Consider the following 16,923-nt stretch of genomic DNA (forward strand, 5'->3'; position numbering starts at 1 on the left):
GTGCATGAATTCATTGAGCCATCAAGAAAATTGCATTTACATTTCTGAAGATAAGTAACTGTAAATGGAAATATTACAGCTTTCGCTGAAGATAAACCTTGCAAAAAGCCAAAGGGGTGCTGGGACAACATAATCTTCACAAAGGGGTGCTGGGATTCATCAAGCACTCCCTATAGCCACTCCTCCTCTATGCTTTATTAAGCTAATGAGTGTTAGGCTGGCAAGATTTGATGCATTTTCCCTTTGTCCCCAAAGATCAATAAATTACTCCAGTCGGTTTTAATTTAAATGAAACGATTTATTTAATTGGGAAAATTCTCTCTGTTGTGAAGATGATGTTGTCAAAGATTGTAATAAAGGACCTCAAAACAATGAAGACATTGGTCGGGGAAGCCCTAGGCATGAATTAACAGAATAAAACAAATGTTGCCCGCGTGTCCCGTTGAGATGAATGAAAATATTATGCAAAAACATACAATGTAGATTTTATTAAATCCATAGGGTTAGTTTGGTTTCAGGTTACTTTTGGAGATTTAGAACTGATGTACTTAACTGTAACACATTCACTTTTATCTGGTACATCTTATTTTATTATTTATGCTTTGCGCATAATCTGGCTACATGCATTGTTCAAATCAAAAGATTATAAATTAAGAAGTATGGAGCAGATTTCAATACGGAATGAACTAAATGACTCACTCACTAACTGTGATACATTTACTAATTCATGGCTCCCATTAAAGCATTTGACAAGCGGAATACTTATTAGGATATAGTAGAAATGTCCTGTAAAACAATTACATCTAACACTAAGTCAATAGGTTAGGGGGCTGCAATAAATAATGTGGTGTACAGTTGAGGTCAGGGATGGATATGTAAGTAGGCTTGTGTACACATTGTATATGACAGTGAGAGATGGAGTTCATTTTTGGTGAATTTGGATGTGTGCATTTTAATTTCCTAAAATGAGTCTCTTTTGTCACAATACCAATGACATACCAGTCGAGGTTTGTTATTTGAATGTGTTGTATCATGTTTATAATTGTAGTCCATGTAACCTTCAAAAATATATACACATTCTTTCACAATTACGATTTGTAGGGCAAGGACATGGCATGTGCTCATTGTGGGGTCTTGTCATAAAGTGAAGATTAAGATCAGACAAAGTGAATCTGAATTCCTCGAAGTCTTGACCATATTTGGATTTGTACCATGCTATAGGGTGCCACGGCAGCACAGTAGTTAGCACTGCAGCCTCACAGCACTAGGGACCTGAGTTCAATTTCGGCTTCGGGTCACTGTCTGCATGGGTTTCCTCTGGATGCTCTGGTTTCCTCCCACAGTCCAAAGATGTGTGGGTTAGGTGGATTAGCCATGCGAAAATGACCCTTAGTGTCAGGGGCATTAGCAGGATAAATACATGGGGTTATGGCGATAGAGTCTGGGTGGGATTGTTGTTGGTGCAAGTTTGATGGGCTGATTGGCGTCCTTCTGTTCCATAGGGATTCTATGATAAATATTAGAAAGAATTTAACAGACTGGAATAGGTGAGTCGACCCAAAGGGTCTATGCTTTGAGTCTATGGTTCTTCACAAGCACTCTAAATTTAACCATTTCTCTCTTAATCTTGATGTAACTTCCACTTAAATGCATCTATGCTAATTGTCTTAGCCACTCCACACATCAGTGAGTTCCATATTCTAACCAATTTCTGGATGAAGAGTTTGTCAATTCCAAATTGAATAAACTAATGACTACTTTATATTTATTCTGCCCATAAGTGAAACTATCTTCTTTCTAGGTGGCATAGTGGTTAGTGATCACATTCCAGCTTTCTTAAGAGTGAATGCTATTTAGTAGGAGCAGGAGGAGGCCATTCAGTCCATCAGACTTGTCCCCCTCCCGTTCATTTAGATCATGGCTGATCTGTATTTTTTCCACCTGCCTTGGTTCCATGATCTGTAACACCCGATGTAATTAGTTCAGTTTTGACATTTTCCAGGGACCCCCACCCCCACCCCACAAAGCCTCAGCATTTTTTTTTGGTGGGGAGGAGGTTCCAGATTTCCACTCCTCTTTGTGTGAAGAAGTGCTCCCTGGCATCACTAAAATAAAAACAAAACACTGAGGTAAAACCAGAAAGTCCTGGGCAGCATCTGGGGAGATAAACAAAGTTGACATTTTTTACTGTCCCGCCGGCCACAGGAATCGGAGCAGGCGAGGGGCGGACCATGGGAAGTTCCATTTACCTCTAGTGGGATTTTACAGTTTCGGGGTGAATGAGGCCTTAAAATCCCGGCCTGTCCCTCTCTTTTCAACAACATTCATTTTCTGAACAACCAAATGATCATTTGTGTACACTGAAAATTATCTTCTCGAAAAAATATTCCTGTACTCCAATTGCAAAATTACATTGTTTTTATATGATTAATAATGGTATAGAGTACAAGAGCAAGGAGGTTATGTTGAACTTATATAAGATGCTGGTTAGACCCCAGACTGAGCATTGGGCATAATTCTGGGTGCCGCATTTTAGGAACGATGTGTTGGGGTCTGGAAGGCACTGCCTGAGAGTGTGGTGGAGGCAGGTTCGGAAGAGGCACTCAAGGGAAAGTAGGTGATTACTACAAGGTTAGGGGGAAAGGGCAGGAGAATGGCACTAAGTGAAATGCTAATTCGGAGAGCTGGTGTAGTCATGACGGGCCGAATGGCCTCTGATCTTTAATGTTTGAACAGATATTAACAACTATTAACGTAATGACTCACAAGCTATGAATGTACCACAATCTGAATGATGAATGAAAATTAGCTGCATGTGGTAAAATGACTAAAGAACATTTAAATATTAAAACAGAAAATGTAGTAAATGTACAAACAAATGTGTCAGATGCTACACCTTAACTGATTTTCCATGAACTTAGGTTGTCACTGTTTCAACAAAAATATAGAATAACGCTGTGGACAACTGTGAAACAAACCATTAATTCTGGTATATTTTAATAGAATGACGTGCATTTCTATAGCACCTATCATAACCTCAAGGTGTCCCAAAGTGCCTTCCAAGCCAGCCCTGGTCACTGCTGTAATTGTAGGAAATCTGACCAATTTGCCAAAAGCACAAGCGCAATGTGATAAGGAACAGATCATCTGTTTTCAGTAACGTCAGTCGGGTGGGGGGGGGGGATCGATGGCGTCCCGGGACACTGGGAGAACGTCCCACCCCCTCTTCCTCCTCCTTACCCCACACTCCTACTTTGAAATGGTGTTTGTGGAATCTTTAATGGGCACCCCAGAGGGTAGATGGGGACCTCAACTTAATGTCTCCCAGTTTATGTCAGAGCCACGCGTTTCATCCTGATTCGGGCGACCTGTTCACTCTAGAAATGCTGGTTGAAATTTGGCTTTTACCAACAAATGGACGTTCGGAAGATAAGGGTGACGCCTTATTTTGTTTAGTGCCATGCAGGAACACCTGTTCTACATTATTTACAGTATATAATGACAAAGATGGAGTGTTGAGCGGCGCTTTTTTTTTGCACTTTGAACGCTACAGGACTTCCAGCCCTATTGGAGCCACAAAGTAACTCTAGATCCAGATTGCATGTTTGATTTGTAGAAAAGGATTTTTTTTGGACTGCTCTTCAGCTTGTTTAGACAGAAGCGCCTGTGTCTGCTGAATGTGAAAGTAACACACATCAAACGCATTTAGTTCCTCTTTGGACGCAGCAATTCATTTATTCAGATGGTCATCTTGAGTCATTGTGTTAAAAAAAATTAATTTCCAGTGTTCACATTTGCAGACAACGCTGATGCAGGGAAGCAGCGTTAGATACAACAATAAATCACTGACAACAGAGTACAATCTGAGAGTCACTGTGTCAAATATACTTCAATCATTGCCTTGTAAAAAATGTCAAAATGGAATTAATTGCAGGATAGTAAACTTGTCCATTTTTAAAAATCTGACATGCCACAAAATCAAAAACACATCTCCGTTCATTAACTAATATCCTAGTGTCTGGGGAAAGCAGGTCAGCTGATGTTCTGGCCTTGGGGCAGGGTCAAATATATCTTTAATTTCCAAAGGGGTGAAAACCCCTGATTTTCTGAAGATCTTTTTTTCAGCAATGCGAATTTCATCTGGGGTTGCATAGTAACCAAACTTCGGCCCTTTGCAACCCTTCAGCGCAGGATTCTCTGCTGCACCATGTAACAATGAGTGACTGTTATGCTTACTTACCCTGCTACAAGCCGGGCAAGGCTCTGGTAAGAGAACCTTGCACCCCGGCCTGTTAACCAGCCAACACATCTGACCTGCAGCAGTGTATTTTTTCATGTGATATGCACAGTGACAGGGGTTCACCCAGACAAGTCCTGCTGCACTGCGCTTCTAAGTGTTGCGACAGAGAGAGAAAGAAAAAAACTACAGCTCTACATCTATCAGCGTCCCTAACTATACGAGTATGAAGTTACTGGGGTCTGGTTATGTACAACTGCTGCACTCAGTAGGGGGGTGGGTTCGGTCTAGACAATCTCATACGACTACACCAACCAAAAAAAATGAACAAGATTCTTTTTAAATTAACATGGCACGGGCCTTAAGGTATCACATTATTAAACTCCGGCACTTGATGCAGTAACCTCCACAACGCTTCCCACAGGCAACTGGTCCTGCTCTTCATTTTCTGCTGACCACTGCATCTGCCGAGCGATCTACGGCACAAATCAATCTCCTCTTGAGCCTTCACATTCCTTCGATGGCTGAAGCCAGTGTAATGACGTTCTGTGCCTGCCTCAAAGATGGCATGTCGATCATGCTTCCCTTGAAGGTGAAGGCCCCCTGGTACAAATAAAAAAGAATCAGACAAGGAGAATTTAAAAAAAACTTTCCCCTCCTCAGAACAACCACAGAGTGACACTTTCCATTGCCTGAGACTTCCCTTCCTACTGTAACCCTGCAAAGCTGAGCAACTGGGGGCTGAAAACATGAAGGTTAAAAAACATTATCTCGCACAATCAGGGAATGATATTACATTTCGAAACAGCTCATGCAGGACATATTATAGTAAAATGACACATATTTTCCCTCCATGTTGGTGTTATCACTGGGCATCGATTTATTTCCTATTACCTTGGTACAATAGACCATTAACTTCAGCTCAAACTATGAATTGTTTCCTTGAAATGCTTCACAATTACTAAGTGCATACATCTCCCAATATGCACCTCACAGGCAAAAGGGACATTAAAATAACTTTGATAATAATTTTAGCACATTTCATTTTGCAATTGTAATCAATCGTAAAAATTTGATTTTGTAACTTATCAAGATTTATGGATCGCTCCCTGGAAACTGAAGAGGCAAAATTAAGACATTTCTGTTCATTGCCAACAGATATGATTTTGCACAAAACATTCTTATAGAGGAAGACCCCAAGCTTGGGCAACTGTTGGGATGGATGATGAAGATTATATGGTGTTAAATAGTTCCTATGGAAGAGTTCGTAGGATGCAAACATAAGGTTCTGCTAAGATAATTAACTGACAACGCCGCGATTACCACAAATTCTTCCTCCAGGCTATCCTTAATCTGAGCATCAGTGGGACAAAGCGGGAGCAGACTGTGGATCACCACTGAAATATATATACAACAATAACCCACAGAGCAGGAAGCACAATGCGATTCAATGATGCAATAAATTAGGAAAGCAATGCGACATCACTAATTTACTTCTATTTGCCACACTAATGGGCCTCAAAATGTTTTAATCCCATTTGAAGAATCTAGCTCTCATACAGAGACTTAATAATCTTTAGTTGCAAAAACAACAAAACTTCAATTTGGTCATTAACCAAACTGCTCAAATAATTAAGTGGGGGTGTGGTGTGCAAGTACGAAAGTTCACCTTTCCGACTTTTTGATGTTCTTCAAAAGCCTCAATCAGCTCCTGTGCCCACCTCACCCTCTCCGGACTTGGTGAAAATGCTTCTTGTACAATTGGGATCTGGCTGGGGTGTATCACTTGTTTACCTGAACACAGATACCACAAGGCGATTTATTATTCCTGCACTGCGCTCACAAAGATATGTTTTCAGAAATACACAGCCCGTCTTTTAATTGTGAAATATTTTGCCTCAGATCCTGCATGCATCATTACTCAGCCCAGCTGTGGTGTTCTGTCACATCCATCATTCTCTGTAAGGGCAACTGCTTCTATTTTATATTTGCACACACAGGTGTATCTTTCTTCAACATGTCCACTCTGCTAACAATGAAGGTAATAAATAAATTGGCTAATCATGAGAATTAACCCCTTTCCATAAAAAAATTCAGGATTGTACACTTTTATATTTAGTCATGTAAATATTATTATTTTGTGCTTTAGAGATAAGAATTACCTGTGCACACATATTTACAATAATCATTTCACACCTTGGGCTGTTAGATAGAATGTTCTGGTCACCCGCAGACCATTGAGAAACAGAAATGATTTCCACAAATCAATGGTGGTGATCAGATTTATTTTTCAGCTGCAGGTACACCCTCTAAAATTACTTGCATTGGGCTGACTGAACGACAGACCACATGCCCCTCGTCTCACTGAATACATGTGTTTGCAACACATTGTACATTCATGTTACAATTTCATAATACCCATAAGTTCACGTATGATTGCATGCTTGTGTCCCAGGATCAAGTCATACAAGGAGTGGATTAAACTGCATTCAAAATGTTACATGTTACAGGGGACAATTGCAAATCTAATTAAATATTTCTTATGAATTTCCAATTAAGTTGCAAACACTTGATGTGCAAAACTAGAGACTTCCAGTTGTGATTACTAAGAATACAAAATAGAAAAATGCATTTGATTTGATGCAAGAAATAAAGGAGGACAAACATTGGGTCATATCTCAGAACTCAATACTGTTAATACATAATCAATGTGTATTATTTTCTATAGATAGCTCCAAAAATAATAGCATGCTTCATTATTTCATTTATATATAATTATGATGGTAGGCATTATTGTATATTAGTGGTTAGTATACTTTATTATACATAATGCATGGAAAGTGTATTATCAAGATTAGACAACGTGTAAATTCCTGGATTTTGCCCTGTAAGCATTTAGATCAACGTGACAAGTTTGAATGCTAACGCGGGTTAGACACTCAAACTTACCTGACTTCAGTGACCAAGGTTCTTTCAACAAGCAGTCACAACAGCAGCAGAAACCTTCTCGTCTCTGGGTGCAGTACGAGTAGGTAAACAGGGGGAAAATAAACTGGCAGGATCAACTGTGTCCAGAATCAACAGAGTGCTTCCAATCTGCTGACCATGGGACAGCACAGCTGGTGACTCTGGACATTTCTGTGCCAGGGATTATGCTGCCTTCCCCAGTCAGGGAAGGAGCATTTTGCTGGGTGGGAGCAAGATGGGGCTGTTATTTGTCTGCACAGGTGTGGTGAGGGGGTGAGAATCACATTTTAAAAAAAAACATGCATCAGTTACATGTTTAATGTACATGTGAATGTAGGTGAAAGGCTAAATCAAGTGATTCTGACCCTTACTTATGATACGAAATGAAATATATCCTCCATCACTGTCATTACGGTGGACATTGTACATGAACACCAAATGTAATCTTTAAGTCGATTTCTATTGTTAAATTTTTCTCAAATCCAATCCCTTAATGAAAATATCGGGAAGTGCAAAGCCTCAAAAAAGTAGTGAGCTAAATATGCAAAATTACATTGTTACGTAAGTTTGCTCCTGTTAGTTGGTAGGGGTGATTGTACTAACTGACACAGAATATCATCCATTAATAAACCTCTGCAAAAAGAAGAACACTGATAAATTTGTGCCAACATGTTAGTAATCTAACTACTGAATGCATGGCTTTAGAACATTTCAAATATTTATTGACAGATCTATCTCGTCTGAATAGATAATCCAAATAATGTTCCACTATTGGAAAATTAATTTAAGTTCCTGTGTGCTCTCAAAATATTATTTGCAGCAGAAATATTCGAGTATCATTATAAAGTGAAACTATAAATATGCAAGGAACTTATTTAATATTTAACAATTTATAATAAATATCACTTAGTATTTAATTTTGGTGCTTTTAAAGTGAGAATCAGAATACCTGCATTAAAGCACTGGTTAACTTGTTTTGAATGCTTTAATTGCAGGTTTCCTGTAAAATCTCCACTGCACATTTTTATTGTGCTCATTGGTATAAATAAATTCGATCATATTGCTGGTATAGCACAGAATTGCATCAATCAGTTGCGATCAGCATCATGGTAATATCTTTTAAAAGACATTCCAAATTAGTTTCTCAGTACTCAAACTATACGAGCTGCCAAAAATTTCCAAAAACAACATTTCTTAATAAATCACCAAACTGTAATTCACAGGAATGCTATCCTGCCCCATAAAGAACATGTTCATTTTCTTTTAAAGTGCAGCAAGGTGATATTTCTGATTGGTAAATATTACCCACATTTATTGTGAGCTGAGGGCACGGAAAATATTCCTAAAGTGTGGATTATTTACAGCTAGGGAAATCCGACATTCTGCAACACCATTTGATGTGTCCTGTTCTTGATCAATTTTGGTCAGATCCATTCTGAAAGCGTGACATTAACATTCCTTTTCAGTTTTGTGAGCAGGACTAAAATGTTGCAGCATAATGCTGTCATTTCAGATTTATGACTTAGCTTTCATATGTGAGATTAAGCTTTTCTAAATTAAGTACAAAAATGTTTAATTTTTACTCGACAAATACTATTACAGCCAACGCATGGTACGTTCCTCAGGGAGAGATTAATGGGCAGCAACAAAACTGGTAACATTTGAGTGCAAAACATTTCACTCTCCTGCAAACAGTTATTTTCAGGTGCAGTGAAACGATAGCTCATTAATGCAGCCCTTTATTTCTGATCCGTTTATCAATTTTGGAAAAGTACAATGCAGTATCTCTGTCCTCAATGTGCCAAGAAAGAAAGGGAACAACCACAAGTGTTGGGAAATTGAAATGTGAAAAAAAAATCCACAGAAATTACTGCAAATGTACAGCATATGTCCCCGAAGGAGGCTTAAGGGGCCAAATGTCCTTTCTTTTGTGATCTAACATTTAACGATTTTCTAAACAGCATCTGAAAGTGGAAGGTTAATAGTTTGGATTCCAAAAGCTCACAGCTATCTGACTCTTTTAGAAGCTTTTTTAACGTTCTGGTGTTTTCTGGCTCATTTTATATTCTGACTTAAGGCTGAGTTCATTATTTTTGCACAGTATCCCTAACCTTCACTGTCAAGAGACCATTTTACATTTTTAAGTAATGGTGAATAATTGACTTCTTTAACAATATTTTTCCTGGTTACTTAAAGTGTATTAAAAATAGCACAAGAAGAAGAAATTGGGGAAAGTGAAATCCAAGGACACATCTTGCAACATCACCTGCGTAATTCAATCAGAGAATGAAATTTTCAAAAATGATTCATCAAATAATTTGTCATTATTGAAGCACCTGTGCAAATATAAATTGGTGTATATTCCTTTTTACTTTAAAAATATTATTATAGCAAATGTATTGTACGTTTCGCAGGGAGAGATTAATGGGCTGCACAAAACTGATAACATTTTAGCGCAAAGCGTTTCACTTTTCTGCAAACAGTTATTAAGAACAGGATTATTTCCTGTTACGTTATTAAAATAGGAGGGTTCACATTTCAACTTTTTCTTTGCCACGTCAAACACCTGGCACACGATGTTACCCTCTCTGAGCACATCAAAAATATAAAAATCATTTTTGACTTCATGTCTAGAACAACATACAGGTACAATAGTGGAGACAATATGAAGTGTAAAAAGATTTAACAAGGAATATATAAGGGCCATGATCAGCTTCGAATCATACCAGTGAATCCCATCAAGGCACCCTCTCTCGATTGCCTGCAAAGGCCCTCTTCATCCTTGTAGTCAATATAGACAAGATCTATGGCTTGGAGACCAAATGCCTTGGCTGTAACAACAACCTTCTGTCTTGCATAAACAAGCTCTCGAGCATCTTTAGTTCTGGTGGCACCTGGAACAAAAGAAGTGAGAGCACTTCCACAAGGAAATTATTCCCCAAATTGGTTTAAAATTAGCTACATCCCATAAATTAGATCGGTTTCTTTCCCACTAAACACGACAAAGTATTTCATGTTTTAACAATAATTGATACGAGCAAAATGAATAAGTGATCTTAAAAGGTCTTTAATCTTCCTGTTAAAAATCCAATGAGAAGGTTTCTTGTGATTGGGTAATGATGTTTCCTTCTTTCTGGACACTGTTAGTAAGTAAATTAAGAATTTGAACACTGAAGAGAATCTAAGATAACTAGAAAGTTCCATTGGAAGTGAAAAAGAGGAATATTTATCAATTTATTTACAAAGTCAGCTACTAATTACAATAAACAAAAAGGTCTACATTTAATGTGGATCGTAGTTTGATCTTGGTGCGATGAAAATTAATCTGTTTAAAAAGTGAAAGTGTGGGATATTTGCATTCTAAAAAAGTTAAATATAAAGAATGAACGCGTCTATAGGTGATGACTGAAGGAAGGAGAAACATCGAGAAATAGGTCCTTTTTCCTCACCTATGCTGGCACAAAAATCATCCGACCCAAATACCACTCCGTCAAGATGGAAGCCAGCATGTGGCCCGAGACGCTTCGCTTCTTCACACCCAGCCTTCAAGAAAAATAACATTTCACAATACTGATGTCAATGGAATATTCCGTACACCTGGCAGTTTGCAAACATGTTTTCAATCACACTAACATGATCAGGGGCTGTAGCACACCTAATAACCATCCAGACTGAGTGAAAGGCTGGCGAGGTTCTTTTCTTCTTTACTTGTAAAGTGCAGGCGAAAATTCGATTTTGTAAAGTTTTTGGGTTGCGAGGTAAAAGGGGAATCATTTAATTTGGAAGGAAGTGTGACCATTGTTTTATTTCCTGGCCAACTCCTTCAGGAAAGACTGGTGTGACCCCTCTCTGTAATTCAGCGACCGCTTAGTTATCCATTTCTTTTTCTCATGGTTTTCTGGTTACTGAATTTCAGGAAGAATTAGATTATACTTTCTTCTGGGGAATCGCATATTTGTGGTGCTGGGACACAATAATCTTATTGCAGTCTTAAAAACAAGCGTGCATGATAAAAGTATGTGACATAATTTAACGTGTATTTTTGGACTTATATTCAGAACTAACTGCCTTTTATCTTCACTAGTTAAATGTAAACTCCTTAGAGTATCAGAACTATAACATTGCACATTTCTGTTCTTTGTTGAATACCTCATTAATTTCACACATTTTTAATGTTTTTCAAAATAAAACAAATCTTCAGGTCATAAAAATAATTTATAATACAGAATTTATTATTAGTCCTTAACTGGGTAACTTCAAAATTAGTTTTATTTCTTGTTGGACATGTCCCAAAATTTTCCCTGAATGCTCTGTGGCAAATAAGATTAAATATTTATTTGAATTTGTGTTGCCTGGATTGAGCTTTTATAAAAGGGCGTATTATTGACTATTTAAATACTGTAATGCCTTTATTTTTTTAATTTGTGCAACTATGATGATAGAAAATCTAAGTATGAAAAATTACCGAATACATGCTTTACATGACATTATTCTTTTCAACCATGATTAAAAAATAATTTCATTTGAATATATTATTTCTCTTACCTTGAAATTCAGCAATCCTACTGCCGTCTCCACAAAAGTGATTAAGTTCACTGGCTCCTTCAATGTCCGACCTTTGGAGTATTTTGCAAATCTGTCTGCAAACTAAATACGGGAATAATTCTTCATTTACATTTTTTCCCAGTTTTATAAGAGTGGCGAAATAATGCCTGAAAAGGGTTTGATTTGTACTCCAACCTTTTAATTTCTGCAAAGTAATGCTATAGTTTGTATTAAGTACGATTGTGTTTTCCAAGCCTCTTTCAAAGATACTGAAAATTGACTGTTGTCCCAAACATTTCTTTGAGATTATTAAATATTTAATGGCATTTTAAAATAAAATTTGTGTGTGGATTTTATAAGTCTCACGTCATTAACACTTAGATTGATGTCTATCTACAACTTAAGGGTGGCTAAATATTCACTTCCAATTTACTGATGTACAAGTAAAAACCATACACTTTAATATACTTGATTCTACTGAAATGAACACCTTCATGTATATCCCCTTTTTTGGGCTTGGATTTTGCAGCAAGGTGTCACCAGCTCTCATTGTGGTTCATTCAATTTCTGCAACAGATTTGAATTAGACTGGACTGTGTTATTAAACACACATAATATGACACAAAGTCTAATAATTCAGAACTCTGAAAGGTTGGGATTACAACGGACAAATCCTTTTGCTATTTTATTATACTGGTGGTGTAATTCCTGAATGAAGAACCAGCCTCTCAGACTGGCAAGCCCTTGCTTCAGCTTTTATACTATATGATTTCCCCTAATACTTTTGAGTTTTAGTTGGGGTGTCATAGAGAAAGTAGGTTTCTTTCTTTGAACACTGAGGATTGGAAAAATTGTCGCCAATTCGCAAGTCGTACTGGGCTGTCAGTGGGGTATCCCAAATTCCAAAATCTATCATCTGGAAAGATACAATAGCTCCTGCACACCACTCTTTTTTCCCTTTCAGAAGGAGGATTAGAGTACAAAACGTACTACATTTAAGTTGTAATCATCGTAGTTCTAAAGCTGACGAAAGTATCTCAGGTAAACCAACGAAGACAAAAAAAAAATCAGACATCTAAAAATGTAAAGAAAATTCATTTGTTGAAGGATTTCAAATGAGAAAAGGGAAATTTTAATCATCTCCCCATTCAATCTCAGTTGGGTAAATCATATCTAAGAGATTTGCATAAATATAAACCATCAAAGCCTTTTCATCTTCAAAGGGGGTTTCGGGACCCTATAAGCTTTGTACTGTAATCATCACAGGTCACAACCCTGCAGGAGTAGGGCTGCTATGGCAACATAAAAAACTAATGCTACAGGCTTAACATAATATTCTGGTTCATAGAAAAGTGCAGTAACAGAAATGCCTTTTATAAACTGCCAACTTATATTACAATACCTGAATCTCACTTTCAACTGCGTTAAGTCCCAGTTGTTCTATTAACGATGCAATTAGTTTTGGATTCAGATTTATTTTAATAAATCAAATTATTATTTCATTTTGGTTACATTAATTTCACCACACACCCCCATACCCCCCGATCGACCTTTACCCCAACGTAAAGTCCTTTTGTGCATGCAGTTTGCAGACTCAAACTGTAAGTTGTCTGCAGCGAATATTAACATACAAAACCTGGTAAACAGGTTTCAATTATTTTTTTTCCCTCTCTCTCTTTCTCTCAAAGAGACGATTAAAAGTTTCCGGCTTGGTTCAGTATTCACTGCACCGGAGTAAAAGAAAAGAGAAATTGGGGAGGAGAAGTAGCAAGCCTTAGCAATTCTTTCAATTCCAAAGCACACCCAATACTATGTTGGCAAGAATGCACACTGTTCAGGATTTGCGGTGGCATTGTTTCACAACAAAGGAGTCAGAGTTACGCTTGTTATAGTCCAATAAGCCAATGCCAGTCAAACAAGTGCCCATAACCAGGACAAAGGGGAGCAAGAGATTCTCACACAATAGACAACAAGTAAGTCCATCTTTTAGTTACAAATCAGCCTCCATGTTTATTCTTAATATAATTTTTCCCCAACCACCACCCCCCCTCCTTCCCCTCAAACGGGCAAAATGAACAGTAAAGGGTTAGGCGTGCATCCTGGGAGAGTGCAAATAGGCGTGTTCAAAACGGGAATCCCCAGGAGAAATCCAAAGTTAAGCAGAGGCCGATCAAACAGTGCTATCTACCAACTCATAATGTCGCAACCTGAGGAGTGGGGAAGCGGAGGGTGGCAGGGTTGGTGGTGGTGATGATGGTGGGGAATGGTGGGGGTGGGGGGGGGGTGGTAAGCGAATGAACAGGGACTATTTATTTGATAACATTTTATTGTCATTCCCATTGCCAATGTAGCCGAACCACTTTTCATCATTGCGAAATCTAGAGCCTCAAATTCGGTAGACTTTGCAAATTAAGTTAAAAAAAATAGACACAATCCTCTACTCAGGTTTTTAGCGGGTGAATTTACTTATGTTTTTGTCGTGAAAACAACTGCAGTAAAAGCTTGAAAACAAAGTCAGCATTTCACTTGTTAGCCATAAAAATCAGAGTTAAAGACGCTTTTATAAAGTTTTATAAATAGGTTTGCTTCAATCCTATTTAGGATTAACTGTTCCTATACTTTATAATTGTCCTCATTTATTGAAAGCATGTTAAGGTAATGAGGGCTATTTCAAAGTTGACTTAAGTAATTTGATGTGTCTCCTGTTTTTATTTCAAGACTTTACGGGCTTAAAAAACCTCAGCCATGCAGGAAAAGCACACCTGCTAGCAATTAAAATGGAAGAAATACAGAACTCTTCAGGAAATAATATCTGTAGTAATTAAAAACAGTGGTTAAAAGCTTCCTGTTCATTTTTCTTGTTTGCCCCAAGCACAACCCCTCATATTCCTTTTCCTCTTTTTTATTTAACCCCTCTCTCTCTCTCTATCTCTCAGCAACTCACCCATTTTATTTCTTCCACCGTTTCCACTTTAGGGAGCATCAGGGTGGGAGGAAGTGCTTCGGGTTGAAGGATGATTTCCATGTCGCGCTCAGCCAGGCCGCTGGACACAGAGTTGATGCGCACACACAGGTCTGTGCGGCCCGAGCGAGGTCGAGTCAGCACCTTTGCCAGTGTCAGCCTCGCCTCTTCCTTGGGCCAAAAGAAAAATCTATTCTTAGCCATCAAAACAAGAACAGCGGTCCAACCATTTACAGTCTGCGGTGGACGTCAATTCTCGACATCGCCACAATACAACTTGAGCACGTTGCAATATAAAATAATCTATAAAAGTCAGCAGCCTCAGGCTGGCTGTATTAAATCTAGAGGCATCTGTTTCAGTGATTCAACTATCTCTGGCGCTGGATGTTTGTGAACAGATTAGCGATTTGACGACTCTTCTGGTTAATATGTAGAGATATGGCGATGGGGCCTGGGTGGGATTGTGGCTGGTGCAGGCTTGATGGGCCGAACGGCCTCTTTCTGCACTGTATGAATCTATGAAATAATTCACCTTACAAGGGCCCCCCAGTGATGTGATGTTTTGTTGTGCATTTGCCACGTGCGGCGTGAGTGGCCAGGCTGCTGATGGGGAGAGGAGGAATGAAACCAAACCTTCGGTTGGTGGGGGGTGTGGGTGCAATGGGAGTTTGGAACTGGACAGATGTGAAAAGAAGGGACAACGCCAAGAGCGAGGAGACACACACACATACACACAAAAATGGCCAAAAGATTTGAAAATGTGGTCTGAGTTAAATGATGTAAGGAAACAGTAGCTTATAGTTGTCAGATTAGATCAGAAATGGGTGCATAAAGTTGTTTAAGACAGCACGGCAGATTTACGGGGGTTTAGGCGGCTGATAATTAGAGTAAGCACAGACACAGAATGAAGTGATGGCTCTCCGCAGTTCAAGTGAAAAGAATAATAAACCCCAAGGTTAATGAAACCTGAATCAAATAGCCTTGAGCCTGGTATCATCACACTTTCATGAAGGGCTAACACATGCCAGTCAGTGGGAGGGTGAAGCTGGAAGCGGCTGGTGATCATTTACTATCATGCATAAAATGCTGGAAGTGGAAAAATTAAATAAATAAAGGCGTACGGGAGCCCGCAGACCAATCCAGATGCGACTTCACCATAAAGAAATAGGGGAAAGAAAATGTACAGTGTGGCCACCCCGGCAGCTGTTCATCAGTCCTGCTGCAGATGAAATCAAAGACTCCTATCTCAACAACCAATCAAATCACATTTCCAGTCCCATATAAATCATGCTGAGGATGGACTTAAAACAGACACAGCGAGATACCTTGTTCCTCAGTACTTCCACACTGTTAACCATTTAGCTCCCCAACTTCCGGGCACATTTCATCAGGCAAAATTGGGAACTTATCCCAGAAGCATCCAGGAATGATGTCCCAGTTCGTAGAATCCCACAGTGCAGAGGGAAGCCATTCGGCCCATCGAGTCTGCACCAATAACAATCCCACCCAGGCCTTATCCCTGTAACCCCACGTAATTACCCTGCTAGTCTCTCTGACACTAAGGGCAATTTAGCGTGGCCAATCTGCCTAACCTGCACATTTTTCACAGAATCTTACAGCACAGGATGAAGTGCCTAGCCCGATACTTTGAAAGGTCTATTCCATTAGTCCCATGCCTCTTTGTTCTCATCCTGATAACCCTGCAAATATTTCCCCTTCAAGTATTTGACCCATTCCTCTTTGAAAGTTACTTGTGGATCTGCCTCCACCTCCTGCCCTCCTCTTTTAGGCCCCTCTGTTAGAATGTAACCGATTACAACATTGGATCTGTTGTAGTGTGACCAATAGTACCAAACCGTAGGGGTCACCTGACCCAATAAACTATGTAACTAATGACAAAATGAAATATAAATACGTGTGTGTAGGCATTGTTAAGGAGGTGGGAATGGCCCAGGGTGAGGCCGCAAGTGTTGAAGTAATGATGTTTCTTTATTAAACCTTTTTCTTTGATTTACAGGTTGGAGTAAGTTTTGTTTCATTTTATTGCCTAAAACTGAAGAGTACCTTCTATTGGATGAACACCCTCCAGATCACCCACACTTCACTGCTTAAAACACAGTCTCCTCACCTCTCATTCTGACTGACTAAGTTGAATAAATTTTACATGTCGAACAAACAATGCATTTCACAGTGAGAGAGAAAACTGCATTTG

The 16,923-nt window shown here is 38.8% G+C and overlaps 1 protein-coding gene across 1 annotated transcript in view; it reads right to left on the minus strand.

Annotated features, from left to right (window-relative positions):
* Positions 1 to 3,715: 3,715 nt before the first annotated feature.
* clybl (citrate lyase beta like) overlaps positions 3,716 to 16,923 on the minus strand; it is a 126,143-nt gene continuing 112,935 nt past the window's right edge. The window contains exons 4-9 of the mRNA XM_080198060.1: positions 14,694 to 14,882; positions 11,750 to 11,851; positions 10,654 to 10,747; positions 9,931 to 10,098; positions 5,907 to 6,031; positions 3,716 to 4,840 (exon numbers count right to left, since the gene is read on the minus strand). Coding sequence (XP_080054186.1) covers positions 4,745 to 4,840; positions 5,907 to 6,031; positions 9,931 to 10,098; positions 10,654 to 10,747; positions 11,750 to 11,851; positions 14,694 to 14,882 — 774 coding nt within the window. The 3' untranslated portion in view covers positions 3,716 to 4,744. The remainder of the gene's footprint in view (positions 4,841 to 5,906; positions 6,032 to 9,930; positions 10,099 to 10,653; positions 10,748 to 11,749; positions 11,852 to 14,693; positions 14,883 to 16,923) is intronic.

Source organism: Carcharhinus amblyrhynchos, chromosome 10, assembly GCF_965287045.1.
Source record: "Carcharhinus amblyrhynchos chromosome 10, sCarAmb.v2.hapA, whole genome shotgun sequence".
In the NCBI taxonomy this organism is placed as follows: domain Eukaryota; kingdom Metazoa; phylum Chordata; class Chondrichthyes; order Carcharhiniformes; family Carcharhinidae; genus Carcharhinus; species Carcharhinus amblyrhynchos.